The 15,361-nt window shown below is 46.9% G+C and overlaps 1 protein-coding gene across 1 annotated transcript in view; it reads right to left on the reverse strand.

The window, feature by feature from the left end:
• Positions 1 to 13,045: 13,045 nt before the first annotated feature.
• Positions 13,046 to 15,361, reverse strand: part of TSPAN7 (tetraspanin 7) — an 81,968-nt gene continuing 79,652 nt past the window's right edge. Inside the window, exons 7-8 of the mRNA XM_005516724.3 lie at positions 14,529 to 14,601; positions 13,046 to 14,186 (exon numbers count right to left, since the gene is read on the reverse strand). Coding sequence (XP_005516781.1) covers positions 14,533 to 14,601 — 69 coding nt within the window. The 3' untranslated portion in view covers positions 13,046 to 14,186; positions 14,529 to 14,532. The remainder of the gene's footprint in view (positions 14,187 to 14,528; positions 14,602 to 15,361) is intronic.

The following is a 15,361-nucleotide window of genomic DNA, read 5'->3' on the forward strand; positions in this document are numbered from 1 at the left end:
AAGTGCTGCTCAGCAATGACAAAAACACCTTTATATTATAAACAGTGTTTTCAGCAAATCCAAAACAGCCCCATACCAGCCTCTACGAAGAAACTTGACCCTACCCCAGCCCAAACCAGCACACTGTTAGGGAGCTCTCTCTCATTTCATATGTTACAAGCTGTGCTATCTACACTCTTCGTCTGCAACGCTTCTTTTAATCCTTTAATTTCAGGTTTGTGGAACATTGCAGGTGGTGACAAGAACAGGGTTCATCTTTTCCATGACATACTCTTGTGTTTCTGGTGAACAGCCCTGTGCCTTTCCTATGGATGCAGTTGGCCCCTTGCTTCTGGGAAGAATTTTTATTGTTGTAGCTTTTGGTGATGTGCACCCTCTTGGTCTCAGGCCTAACAGCTCAGGTACATGCAATCTCACAGCCTACAGCTTTTCTTTGTCAAGTTTATGGACTTCAGTGGATTAAATGACAGGTACCCAACCCGGAGATGTCACTCATTGGAAAGTTTGGCATGGCCAGTTTTAATCTTCATATTAAATTTCTTGAATTTTGTGGTCCCTTGCTTGCTTGCCTGGCCATGGTCAACTATGACTGTCACTAGATGTTTTCACAAGTGAGAGCCTTAAAAGCTGACAGATTGTCTTCTCACTGTGCTTGAATTTGCTCCTATCTTTCCTGTAAAGACCTTCCACATTTAACCTTCACCTCCCAGTTTTTCCCGTTTTCAGCTTCTTGTGATTCTTTCTGGTTGGAAGCTCTTCAAAGTAATCATCCAATCTCTCTTGTTATCTCTCCTTGTAGGAAAGGATTCCCCCTTTCCCCTGGGTTTTTCATGCACTTTTCCTCTGTCTGCTTTACTCTGGTGTTTCCAGCCACATGCTTTTTGATGCTTTCTAGACACCACGTTACAGATGTGTTTGTTCATTTCTGCTTTGCCCAGTGTGATCTGTGCACCCATGCAGAGGCTGCCATGTATCTTTATTTTCTACAGCCCAACAGGAGACATTCTGCATGCCTGTGGGATGCTAAACGAAGATGTGTCAAGAGCTGATCAGTTTGAAGTTATGGGGTTTCTTTAATATGCCAGACTAACAAGGCTAATTATTTCTTTTAAGTCTGTTTTAAATATGTAGGGATTTTTTTATCTCTGACTTCTTATGCAGAACATTGATCTTTGGTAGATCATTTATGTAAAATGTATCATTTCTGAAGTTATGTTCTTCCCTTCTTACCCTCACTCTCAGCTCTCAACTCCCACCACTAAAACTAACAAAAAGTGACACTGACTGTGCTCTTTCCCATTCTCTTACCAAGAGGCAGGCCTTTATCTAATTTATTTTTTGTGGCATGCTTCCATGCTCCCTATATTTCATCTTTATGCTTGGTGGCTGATCAGTAGTAAGATTTCTAGAGTAAACAAAGTAAATTCATACATCATGCAGCCCTCAAACACCACTGCGCTCTAGTCTGGGTGTATTTTGGAGCTGCTTCCCAGATCTGTGCTCAAAGCACTACCAAAGTCAGCTGGAAATTTGATGCCCCACAGTGACCCACGAGGAGATAATGGCTCAGAATTGCTGCTGGGCTTAGCACTTCCCTGGAGGTAAGCTAGGGGTCTTCTGCTCTGGGCAGAGACTGAGCCTTGCCCTACAGGGGCTCTTCCAACTTGCACTAAATGAGACTTCCATTATCTGTGCCAAGGTGGGGAATTGTATTATTAAGTTCTAATATTCAGTGTTCTGATCCCATGCACAAAGACAATCCCAAGCACCTGGGCTGCATGAAAGTTCAGGCTCTGCCACAAGAGCCCTGAACAAGCCCTGGCTACATGGTGTGAGGGGCAGAGCCCTGTCTGGGAGAGGCTGGAGCTGTTCTGGGCTTCAGGTGCTGGTGAACAAACTTGTTTGACAGAAGAATATCTCAATCCTCAGTTTTGCACCTGTGATCCTATATATAAAGACAAATCCTTTTTAACCTTGTGGGCTTGGTGCAGAAATCTTCGTATCAATTTCTCCTGATGATCAGTGTCTAACTGTGCATTTCAGCAGTACCTCGTTTACACCTGGACTCATTAGTAAGAGCTGGTTTACAGGAACAGCCACTGCTGGAGAGACAGGGGTCCTCTCTTCCTTCATTTATCCCCCTGGGCCCTGACTAAAAGCACTCCTGAGATGAAGGGAGTGGACCCACAAATAACTGATATCCAGCATGACTTGTTTTGCCCCAGTGGAGCTGCCAGATCAATCAGCAGAAACCAAACTGGGACCAGTTTCAGGCGTCTGCCCTTTGTTTGCCATCGATTTTTCTGAGCTGTCTCCGTGAGAGGCTGATGGGGGCTGCCGGCTCCGGGGGCTGCCGGGGGTGCCACCGCACACCCTTCCCGTGGGTTGAGCTGCCACAGTCCCACAAAGACACCAGAACAACCTTGATTCAGGTGAAATGGCAAGTACAACTGTGAGGCTTGAAAGGGAAGCGCCAGAAAGCAGAACACAAGCTCCTGCTTGTCATTTAGCAGAGACAAACACGAGCGCCACCAAAACAACAGCATTATCCGATTAGCGAGCGGCTGCAACGCGACAGGAGCGGATCTGCAAAGGCAGGGAATCTGTCAGCTGTCATTGCAACACCACCACGAGTGCCACAATACATTAAGAGGGAATGAAGAGAGGTGGTGTAACAGGTGTCATTGCAATAGTGCTGAAAGGGACGCTGTCACAGCTTGCAGACCTGAAATGTGACCTCTTGATCTCCTGCGTGGGTGTGCGGGAGGTGCAATGTTATATTGCACTGAGGGCTCCTCTGCCTTATGGCTCCACGGTGACGTCCAAGGATGCAACAACCCAGAGCTTGTAAAACCCAGCACTGGCCTTGTTTACAGTCCAGAATAAGCAGAGGACTGTTTAGAGTGGGAATACCTCAAACAAAGTGTCTGGTACGGACCGCTGCAGTGAGCTACCAAATCTGTGCTGCCTTAGAGAGCTGTGTCTCAGAGATCAGCTTTAAAAGCACTCAGACACTTTTAACTTGTCCTTCCCTTGCCACATTCTCTTCCTTCCCATAAGGCAAAATATGTATTCAATTTCAATCAGAGTGTAAGTTATACAAGTATATTATACAAGGATGATGATGATAATGATGATGATGATAAATGGCATAATAGCTGTCTTTTTTACACTTACACAGATGTGAGTGCCATCACATGCTTACATTATAGAAAATACTCAGTATATGAACTATCACCTAAGCACAGTTTATCTGATCATATTTTTACTCTGAAGGGTAATTGGTAAAAAGAGTGAACATTGATAAATGGGGAAGTTTTTATAGGGTTTTCCATGGGATTTTCTGCTCAATAACCTGCATAAGACAGAGAAGGTATGGTTCAGATGAAAGGCTGGTGGATCATGCCCACCTTCCACTTTCAAGATGGCACAGGCCAGTTCATCAGGCTGCCACTAGTACATTCAGTTTATTATTTAAATCAATCAGCCATGGGTTGTTGAGCTGTCTTGAGACTGTGCCTTAGCTGCAGAGATGTGCACCCTCACTGGCACCTTCCCCAGGTGGCACAGACACACACCTTCCTCAAGAAATCAAAACGTTGTGAACGTTAATTGGTGGAGAAATTACAAAAAGCTTGGTCCTGGAATGCAGTACTGAAAATTGCACTGTCAGTACCAACAGATCTGACGATCATCAGAACAGATCATCTGAACAGATCATCATCTGTAAGATGGACTTACAGATCTGGGAAATGCAGTTCTTGTAGACCTTGGCAGCTCTGGGCTGTGTCCTTCACAGCATGACTTGGGTTCAGTCAGGTGCACTGGACTGACTGCAGCATGGCAGCAAGGCCAGGCCAGTCCCTATCTGCACCCATGGAGTTTTGGTGGATGAGTTCTTGATGTCTTTTGTGTGCTGGGACCCCATAACACCACCTGGTGAAACTGTGCTCTCCACCAGCCAGGGGAGGGATCCAAACTCCTGTGAGAGGGGAGATATGATATGATATGATATATGATATGATAAAATTGCCCTCCCTGGGCAATTTTCAGCTGTTTCCTGGTGTGCTGGTGCCAGGGTGAGCACCACAGGCGGAGCGAATTGTGGGAATTGCACCTGCACTTGCACAGTCACCCTTTGGAGGGATGCAGCCCCACCATGAGATAAATGAGGCTCTAGGGATGGAAAGGCCTCCTGTCTCACCTCCTAAATATGCCCTTCTTAGAAAGCAGGAATCATGGAATTATAGAACCACAGAATCACAGAAAGGTTTGGGATGGAAGGGACCATAAAGATCATCTAGTTCAACCCCCCTGCAATGTGCATTTCCAAATAGATGAGGTTGCTCAGAGCCCCTCTCCATGTAATGCCTTGTTGTAATCCATGTCTTAAAAGCAGATTATTTTTTTTTCCCCAGAGAGATCACAGAGTTTGCTGTGACTTTTTGGGCACCTGTGCACACATCATGGCTTGTTTGACTACAAGCAGAGGACTAGCATGGCCTCGAAAAACGTATCCTACTTACTAAAAAAGAGAGTCCAATTATTCTCAAATACAAGACACTGGTTGGCAAGAGAGAATTAGGAAGGCTGAGGAACAGTCACAGCCATAGATTTCCCAGTTTGGAAATAAGTCAGTGACAAGCACAACAGCTCATTTGTCCCCCAGGTAGAATTTGCCTCCTAACTGTTGTAACTGTGCAGGGTGTCCAGCATTTGAAACCCTCCTGGGATAGTGTAATGGGTTTACCCAGCCGGCAACTGAGTACCCAACAACCACTCACTCACTCCCTCACTCCCCACCCAGCCCAGGGGGATGGAGAGGAGAATCAGGAAAGAAAAGTAAAACTCAACTATGGGTCTAGATGGATTGTAAATATAAAGTAATTTTATAATATATTGAAAAAGTAAGTAAAATATTAAAAAAAATAAAAATGCTACTACTATTAATAATAATTGTAATTAGAAGGAAAGGCAGAGAGAGAGAAAACCCAAGAAAAACAAGGCATAAGCAATACAAAGTCCTTGACTTAGTATAAGTACTACTTAGCAAAAACTAAAAACACCAGTCTGTTTATCCATATTATTCTCATCCTAAATCCAGAACACAAACTTGTGCCAGCTACTGTAGAGAAAATTATTTCAGCTGAAGCCAGGACAGACAGGCAGCTAAGTACAACCCCCAATGCAGAATAAAATGAAAATAAAAGAGAAAATCTGTCCACATCCTCCTTTGCTCTTGTCAGCCTTTGCTCTTGACCCACTGCTGTGCACAGCTGTCCTTCCAAAGCCCAGCAAAGCCATCCAGACAGGGAACCAGAGGGAAAAGAAGGTGTTGGGTGTGTGAGCCCAGGATGGTGGCAGTGTCCTGGGCAGGACAAGGATTCCCCTGCAGGCTGGAGGGTCTGAGAGCCCTGGCCCAGGGGCTGGTGCAGCACAGCCTGCAGGTAACAGCCACCCAGGCTTCACATTTGCTGTGGGGTGGGATCCTTAGTGCTGCATTAGTGGGAGTTTTGTGGGGCAGGACATCTCTAGGGAGGGCTGGTGAGCACCTCTCACTTCAGCAAGTGCAAATGTGAAGTGGGTCACAGCACACAAAACACACTCAGCCTGTAACTCCCCCTGGTTCTGAGCTTGCAGCTGCCTTTATGTCCCAGAGTCTGACCTGTCCTGGCTGCAGATACAAGCAGCTGGTATTTCCTGGCACTGTTGCTGTGATGGCATTAAAGGATAATTCCCTTTTTCAAGCTTCAACTATTCCTGAAAAAACTTCCCTTCCTGGTATTGCAGGAAAATGGTTGAGGGAAAATACAGACTCCAGTGCTGTATGAATCCGCAGGAGACCTGGCCCTGGTCTTCCTTGGTTCTCTAGTAAGATCAAGTCAAGTCTTCATCTCTTTTGTTTGTTAAAAAAATTGAAAAAAGCAACCCAAAAAAAGGACAAATCTCTAAAAAGTGAAAACTGCAAATACAGTTGCATTAATTTAAAATATCATTATATTACCAAAACATGTAATCCTTGGCCCCAGAAACTTTAAATGTAGCAGTTAAGTGATTCCTAGTTCATGTTTCAAAGCTAATTACAGCTTGGTGAAGTTCTGGAAGATTCTGCATTGGAAAAAATCAGGTTTTTCCCCCTTGTAAAACTTTCCCTAGAGGTCTGCCAACCCTTACAGCAATAACAGAGAATAAAACTCTAGTGAGTATTAAACTGAGGGACCTTTTTTTTTCCCTCTTTATGTTAAAATCATGACACAGCATGGGAATCAGCCTTCCCAGGGAGCCCCATGCTCTGTGGGAGCATTCCCTTAATCCCCACAACTCCACAGCCCAGGCAGCTTTTCCTTTGGGCCAGAAGCTGAACAGTCCCACTTCCCATCCCATAAAGAGCTGGTGAGACAGGCACTGAAGGGCTGATGTAGGGATTGCTGCCCTGCTAAGGGTACCTCAGAGGATGGTTATGGCTCCACACGAAAAAAAATATTTTCCCGCATGTACTTTATTTTTGAAGTGAAGTAATTACATCAAAACAAATGTCTGCTCAAAGAAGCTTACAGCTGTGAAATTAGGCACCCATAATCTATGAAATGCCACAATTGAGATTGCCTAAAGCAAGTCTAATGGAGCTCTGTGCTCATTGCACTGATCCCAACAGCCTCCACACTGCTTAATAATCTTCTCTTTTTTCTTTTTTTCTTTTCCCCATGGAATATTCCAAGCTGGAAGGGATGCACAAGGATTGTCGAGTCCTCTGCCCTTGTTTGTTCTTACCCTGACACCCCCAGCCTTGGCTCCTTGGCATGGCTGAATTCCCTTGACATATCCAGGGAGACGGCGCTGCAGGCAGCCCCGCACTGCAAGATGAGCGCCCATCCCAATTCCTGCTCCCTGAGGGGCTCCTCTCTCTGCATGGAGCAGCAGCTGAGATGTGCCCACCACGGAGGTGTTTGTCTGCCTGTTACAGCCTGGGCTGGCTCCAGAGCCAGCTGCCACCCCTGACCCCAGTATCACACGTTGTCCCAGGGGCTGTGGCACCGTCTCTGAACTGTCCTCATAGCCACCGTGGGGCGGATTGCATTGCTTCCCATGAGAGCACAGGGATAGCTGGAAAGGAGGAGAGGCTGGAGGCATCTGTTTGCTCTGGAGTGAGAATGGGCTACCCAGAAAATAAGTGTGAAATAGCACAGGGAGGTCTGGGCAAGGAGGATTTTTCCAGCAGCATGCAAATGTGCTGTTGGCCTCCTTAATTAGACCTCCCATTACTGACTGTCTTCCCATAGGGAAAAGCCCTGGGGGCAAGTTCCCCAGCGTCATCCTGGACCACTTCTTCCTAATTTGACAGCCCAGCTTGGAGGGGAGCCGTTCACCTGAATCCTCAGGTTTGTAAATGTAACAGGGATGGTTTTATAGCCTGGCTGATCAGCAGTGGCAGCTGGGGCTCCCACCAGATCGGGGCTGAGCAAGGGCTGCAGAGGGGAGCAGCCCAAGGAAGTTCCCAGAGCAGGGGAGCTGTTGGTTCATCTCTTCAGTCTGTGAGGGCTTTCTTCTGACAGACAGCCCTGCCCGTGCTGTGCTCACCATCCTGAGCAGAACCAGGTGTCTGTGATGGGTTACCAGGGCAGGAAAGCCACTGAACGGAGAAGTCAATGTGATATTTGCATCTGCACTAACACATACCTGACCAGAAAATGGCAGCAATCAAACAGGAGCATGGGGGAAGGGGTGCTGTCACCAGCTGCTCATTCCCTGGAGCACCAAAGGCTGCAGGGACACATCACCCTCTGCTCTTTGGCTACCAAACACCTCCAGACCATAAAATCAGCACCTCCAGACATCCACACAGACGAGTCCTGTTCCACCCTGCCAGGCTCTACAGGCACCATCAACATAAGGTTGTGGCCAGCACTGCTGCATCTCCTTTGGCTTTCTCAGCTTTGACCCGGGGAAATGAGACCCTGTTTTTTTGCTTCACCTCCTTTATGAGTAAGAAGCCGAGTCTACAGCACCAATCCAAGCAAAGTATTAATGACCTTTCATTTTTATGCAGCCAGCTCCAGTGCTCACTAGAGCAGGCTCGCCTCCTGTTTGTGACTGTCCTGCTGCCTCTGTTGTCAAACAACGTTGTTTTATAACAACATTCGTGTTGAAGTGGATTATTATCGGGCTGACTACCCCTTGGGGTGTAATGAAAAGCATTCATTAATGCTCAGGGCAGGAGGGCTAATTACTTCTTTATAAGAAATCCGTGCTAATTGCCAATAACTATTTTATTGAATGGGTCTCATAGAGATAATTTTGATTGTGTTTTGATTTCCCTCTCATACTGTAATGCTTATTGCACAGTCCAAAGAAGCTGGAAACAGCCAGGTTATCCAGATGAGCATGGTGGGGGAAGCCCCACCTTTTCAAGGACCAGTGGACCATGCTATGCTCAGTCCAGTGCTCGAGCCTGCTGTGGTGCTGGCCAGGGTTTTCTGGGTCTTGTACCTTCCTGCTTCCACCAAGCAGGTGGAGACGTGTTTTCTGTACACCCCCAAGGCACAGCACTGATTCTGGCAGGGCTCTGGCAGAGCAGAGGGAATGCACAAGGCTCAGGCAGGTTCCCTACAGAGCTGAATTCCACCTGGCCTGCAGGAACAAGGCAATCCCTGGCCCTGCAGGCACCAGGACTGCACGAAGGGAAAAGGAGCAGCACACAGCAATAACCCATGGGGTCAGTGCACCCCTTCCTGTACCTGGGAGGAGGACTCATTCACCTGATCTTTGGATCACACTGCACTCCAAGATGAAGAAAATTTCACATAATCCTTTGTTTGCTTTTATTTACAAATAACAGCAGGGCTGAAGGTACCAAAAAATCGACACAAGCACCGACCAAGTCCTTTGAGTTGTATTGAGGAAGCAATAACTTACAAACACCACATTAAAAGCAAATCCCACAGAAATCCAGTCAGCCTGTGGGAGGCAGAGTAGGAAACTACCAGGGTCCAAATGCTCCTGCAAAGCCTCAGGAGGTGCCTGGGTTGATGCTGGCTGTGAATTTCACTGGATGTGTGCTGCAGTAGTTTCTAGCTGACACCTACAGACTCCCACAAAAGGCTGCTCTCACCACCCAGGGGATGCAAGAGGTGTCCTGGCAGGCAACAGTCCCCTCCAGACCTGGCCTCAGCCTGTGGCTGCAGACCTGAGCTGCTGAGCCTACTTACCTTGGAGCTACTCTCCAATGCACCATCAGATTGAACTACTTCCCATTTCCAACCCTGGAGACATTTCCTTTTCCTCTTCTATCTTCTTCTGTCCCACCCCAGCAGTTCTACAGGGCATCAGTCTTCTCTCACATCATACTTTCTGGTTCTTTGCTCAAGAAGATAAAGCACACAAACCATGCCCTTCAAACACAAGCCAGAAAGCTGTCCTTCCCCCTGGAAATCACAGCTTTAAAAATAAAACAAGTTTTTTAACTTGGTTGAATGATCCCCATTTTAAGAACAGACAGGGCTTTCAGAAATGACTTTTCTCAGTGCCCTGAGAGGTTTTGAGAGGGCTGGATTAACAAAAGTTGGCCATTTGGCACTTTCTGAAAGCATTCTGGAAATACCTCCAGGGGTTGCCTGGAACCTACTGCTTCTTCAAGTCTTGGCCAAGTATGGTGAATAAAAAATAGCATTCAGGTGATTTAGTACTTGCTTTGGGAATGTTTGGAGTTGCACTGTTGTGTCGTGCACCAAGGACAGAATCACAGAACTACAGAATGGTTTGGGTTGACCTTAAAGACCATCTTGTTCCATGCCCCCCTTGGAGGAGGCTGCACAAGGCTCCATCCAACCCAGCCTGGATATTTTGTGTCTGTAAATTACACTCCCCAGTTCCTGATCACACTGGAGGACCACAACCTACATTAATGCCTTGGTGTCACCTACAGACAGCTCCAAAAAAACCCCCACACTGCATCTACCAGGGAGCAGAACAGACTCCTGAGCTTGAGCACTTGCTGCCTCAGCACAGCTTGCTTTTAATGAGCTTGCACGTACCAAATGTCTCCAGTCACGCTGGACAAAACTGAAATGACTTTTGAATAAAATGTTTCCTGGTTGCAACAGGAACAGGCGCAATGACAAGAAAAAGGCAAAACCAACAGCTTTTTACTTCAAAATCGCTCCAAGCTGGTAGAAACAGCTTGCAGAAAGCTGACCATACTTTACACATTTGGAGGGCAAAACATTTTTACTTACAAAATAGGGAAGTGTCACTTCTATGTCAAATCACGAGGATTTTTGTTTTTGTGATAGAGGTTCATAGTCAAGCAGGCCTCACTCAGCCCTGGTAGAAGTCTGACATCCTGATCAACCCTTCCCCTCCAGTGGGATGCCAGGTATTTTATGCAAGGGGCTTGGCTGGCAGCAAATTGATTTTCTAGTTTTAAAATTATCTTCAACAGTAATGAGCCATTAAATCAAGGGAAGAAACACAGAAGACAAAATCATCTTAGGGGCTGCACTGGGTCCTCCAAGGAGCAGCAGCTTGAAATCCTGTAAGCAAAGCCAGTCTCTTCTGCAGCGATGCTTGCCCTGGGATGGCAGCAGCAGCAGGGCCTCCAAGAGCTGCCACAGTTTGCTGACACTGTGAAACATCAGCAAGATACTGTCCCCTCAGCAGGGCTCAGGGCTGTCCCCCTCAGCAGAAACAAGCTCCAGGAGGCAGCTCAGGACAGCACACACATCAGCTGAGGCTGCTGGTCCACCTTATAGCCAAACCAAGCTGGCAGCTCACTGGGACCAAAGCAAGGTGGTGCCCCTTCTTCCTTCCTCCCAGAGTCCCACTTCATCTGATCATGATCATTCATCACGATTTTGTGGTGGATTTGGCAGTGCTGGGGTTGGACTGATCTTAGAGGTGTTTTCCATCCTACGTGATTCTACGATGCCCCACTCTCCTCGACCCCCAGCCATGCCCCATTCCTCCCACCCCTCCTGGGGCTGCCCCATCATCTGCTTTCACTGCCCACCCTTCTCTGGCCCATTTGGTTCAGTAATTGCAGAGAACAGTTCGCTCAAATGAGGCAGACAGAGCCAGCCCAGCGCTGCAGGATTCCTCTGCTGCTCATTCAGTTCATACCCGAGGGAGCAGAGGGACCGTAGCCCCGGGGCAAAGACCTCTGGTACCTGCGGCAGCTTCACCTCTGGATGGAAAATCCTGCACATTTGCTGACACTGACCCGTTCTCTGCAGCTCCAGCTTTGTTCCCTCCATCACCTACCCCACCTCTCCCTCCAGGAGGGAGCTCGGGGATGGATGCTGCACCCAGGGCAGGGATGGATGCCGCGGTGCCAGGCAGTGCAGCCCGTGTGGTCCCAGCCCAAGCCACGGGGATTTCACCAGGGAAGCCCCTGGCAGTCCCTCCACCAGCCAGATCCTCTTCAGGGAAGCTGCCAGGAGCCCAATTAACACACCTACCCCATAAAAGCAGGAGTGGTGCTGAGCTGAGGGAAACAATCGACCATGCACTGAAGGGCTTTGCTGAATGGACTTAATTCAGTGCTTACGCCTTACAGCTGAGCCCAGCTCAGCTTTCCTGAATGGGGACAGGCACGTTTGGGGGCCTGCTGACCTGTCACCCAACATCAGCGTCTTCAAAAGGAACAGCTCTTGGCACAAACAGCTCTTTCTTTCGGGAAAATGAAAAGAAGAAGAAAAAAAAAAAGAAAGAAAAAAAGAAGTAAAGAAAACCAAGGAGAGGCTGGTGCTTTTGTACTCCGGAAGGTCACTGGTGGCTCCTCAGTGGAGGCGGTGGCAGCCTCACCCACCTCCCTCCCCTCCTGGGGCAAGGGGAGACCTGCCTGGGAGTGAATAGGGGAGGGAAACTGGGGCAGCTGGTGGGCCAGTTCTTTCTGGTACGGAAAAGCATCGCTCTGTGAACATCCTGTGCCTACAGGAGAAGGGCATCGCTCCAGCACCGCGTAGCCCCAGCAACCGAGCGAGTGGCTGTGACTGTACTTAAGCTCTCAGAAGAGACTCAGAAGGGCTTTAACTGCAAATGTGAGTGCTGTGACCTGCCGAGAGGCTTTGTCCCCAGTACTGTCCTGCTTGGCTGCCCAGCATAGACACAGGACCTGTATTGGCATCTCCACCTTTAAGGATGCCTTGCTCCCTCATGGCAGATGTTCTATTGAGGGCAGATTTAAATTTGGGGACCAGATTCCTCTTCTATTTGCAAAGGTCTTTTTCCTGCTCTGGAAATGCTCTCTGAATAAAGCTAAAGAGGATGCTACTGGGATTTTTAAGATAGGCTGGCAGGTTTCTTCCCGTGCGGCTGTGAAGCCTTTTAGAGCGCACTGACCATGCCAGCACCAGCCAAAGGTTCACCAGGATCTGATGCTGGAGGCACCAGGCAGGGCAGCCCCCCAGGCAGGGGGTCACAGGGGCACCAAAGGACAGACAGACAGACAGAGGAAGGACTGGGACTCCAGCAGCAGCACAGCTCCCACAGCCAGAAGGCTCCAGGACTCCTCAAGTCTCCCTCTCTGTCCACACTGACAAGCTTGGCCCAAAATTCCCAGGTTTAACCTTCCATGGGTTTTCTGTCAGATCTATGATGTTGCAGTTACTCAAGTGAGGAAGAGATAACTGCCTGCCTTTCCATGAGCCACCCCCTCAACCCCAAAGCTCTCTTCTCTCCTTTCTCACCAAAATCAAGAGAGAAATGCTTAATGCCAAAATCACAGCACTAAGGGGGGAATAATGAAACACTGCAGATTTTTAATAATTACAAGAAGAAAAATTGCAAAGCAGAGGATATGCATTTGTCATGTGGTGAAACCAGCTGTAGAAGGAGATTTGAAGCAATTCCAGTTCTTTCTCCTTTTTTTTTTTTTTTTTTTTATTTTTCCTTTTCCAGGGTAGTAACTTTTTTCTTTTACAAGCAAATTAGTCGTTAAAAAAAGCATAAAGACATGTCATGCCAAGCTGTGCCTGGGTGTTTCACGTTCACTTCCTCCCCTCCCATAAAAACTTTTCCTATAACTGAAGAATGAGAAGGAAACAGCTAGAAATCTGTAATGGTTCCATTTATTAATACGTATATCACAAATACTCACAATATCAATGCATTCTCGTTGGCATGCTAGACAGAGGCATTATTAAAAAAGTCCTATTTTTTTTAAAAAGGTTTTAAACTTTTGCTTTCCCCCAAAAATATTTCATATGCCTGGTTTTTTTTTTATCTTTTTTTTTTTTGTGTGTCTGTGTGTGTGTGTGTGTGTGTTTTTATTTAGGTTTGATTCAACAATGTATTTGGTGGCTGCAACCTCAATGCAAAAAAAAAAAGAGAAAAAAAAGAAAGAACAGGAAAAAAGTATGAAGGCCGCAGTACAGCACAGTTCAATTAGTTCATAGCTAGGTAATAAAAATAAAGGGAGCAAAAATTTCTGCCTTCACAGTAAGCAACAACACAGCTTAATAACAGTATTACACAGGATCAGGTTCCGAGGCAAAATGCACTAGACAAAGCCTACCGGGATACGCACTAGGCATACAACACTGAGTAAGAATCAAAGATGTAGAAGAACATCAGGAATAACAGTTCCCTTCAAGCACAACATTTTAACATCATTTTCAAGTATCTTTATGTTATGTTACTGATTCCTTTGTTTTTGGGGAAAGGGGGACAGGCGCAGGGCAAGGGGGGAAAGGATGGAAACCTTAGTAAAGCAATAAACAAAACAAGAAATTAAGATAAAACCAAAAGAATATATATTTCATATACCGGTTTATATGAACGTGTGCAACACTTATTAACCATGGTGAAAGGCTAATTATGCCCTCCAGTCACTACATGCACAGCCCGATCAATGCTGTTAATGAGTTACCTTTGTTAACTTACGATGCAACTACTGCGTGACCAAGAACATACAGACGGTGCCGTCCTGCGCCGAGCCGCGGCGGTGGGCGCTGGCTCCGGGGGCCGAGGGGACCCGGCCACTCTCGGTGGCACCGTGGAACTTCACAGGATGGGACACTACGCATGGGACAGTTCGGGAGGTGGGGTGCAGTGTGCGCGCACACGGGCTTGCTCGTGGGGTGTGCGTGCGTGCGAGAGACAGTGTGTGCTAGAACATTCATGTCAGTCTTTCTCCGATTCTGCAGCTCCTGGTCTTCACACAGGCTCTGGACTTCACACTTGTTGAAAGACTGGAGAGCAGGGAGGATAAAAAACAAGAACAAACAACAAACCAACGAGTGGGTTGCTTTGGTTGCTAACAGTATGAACAGCAGGTGCTCTGCTCTCTCTTTCCAAGAAAACTGAAATGATGAAATTCAACGCTGCATTTCCGCCCCTTTAATTCTTTCCCCACCACACACAAAATCGGGATGAAAATCCCAAAGCAAAGAAGGCTTAATGGGAAAGCTTAACTCTTAATGAACACGCCCAGAATGTAAAACCTGCCCGTTGTCTCCAGCAGAAGCAGCACAGCCACAACACCACAGCAAGGCTTTCACAGTCTGACCGCCTGGGAAAGGGGAAAAGCTCACCTTGTTACACCATCTCATACTGGTTAGCAGTAATAAACCGGGACAGACAGCATGCCAGCAGCATCCCGATCAACTGTTCCAGACAAGACAGAGACAGAATAGAATTTAAGTTAAATTTTATCAGTGCAGAGCATTGGTAAACATGTACTTCATGTTCTGGACTTATTATGCACAACATATTTATGCCCTATTTTAAGAACTGCTCTAATTAGAAAAACAGCATCAAAATCCATCATCTTTCTTGTCAGATCTTCCTCTTGATTTTTATAATTTATTTGACAGGCAGCATACCTTTCTGGTATTTTTTCAATCCCATTGCCAATGTCTGGCCAAGCCAGATGTGGATGAATAAACTGCTGGGGGTATCAGCATGTTACAGGCTGTATTTCACTTGCTCCACCTGGATCCCTCACCACCACCCATCAGCCCTGAGAGCTGGTGCCTTTAACTTCTTTATCACTGTGCCAGGGAAAAGCTTCCTGATGTCCCAGAGTGGTCGTGCTTCCTTTACAAGTGATGCTGCACTGTAGAAATGAGCGCTGTAAATCTGGAAATAACTTTTTAAGAAGTCATTCACTATTCCCTTGGCTGTCACTCAGATTATTGAAAACAGATCCCACGCTTCCACTCATCAATAAGCACTAGGTCTTTTCAGTGTTTTTTCTACTGCAGTTTCTTAGTGCTTCTTGCATGTGCCAACAGTGTTAATATGCTATAAATAATTCAACCTTGCTTATTGGGGTTGGTCAATTGATGAACTCCTCAGCACATCCAGAGCATGCAAAGGTATGACTGGCTGGCTGCTCATCCAAACTGGCTCATCCTCTTTCCCT

This window comes from Pseudopodoces humilis, chromosome 2 (genome assembly GCF_049639895.1).
Source record: "Pseudopodoces humilis isolate 2021_Gansu_Grassland_sample_001 chromosome 2, ASM4963989v1, whole genome shotgun sequence".
Taxonomy (NCBI): domain Eukaryota; kingdom Metazoa; phylum Chordata; class Aves; order Passeriformes; family Paridae; genus Pseudopodoces; species Pseudopodoces humilis.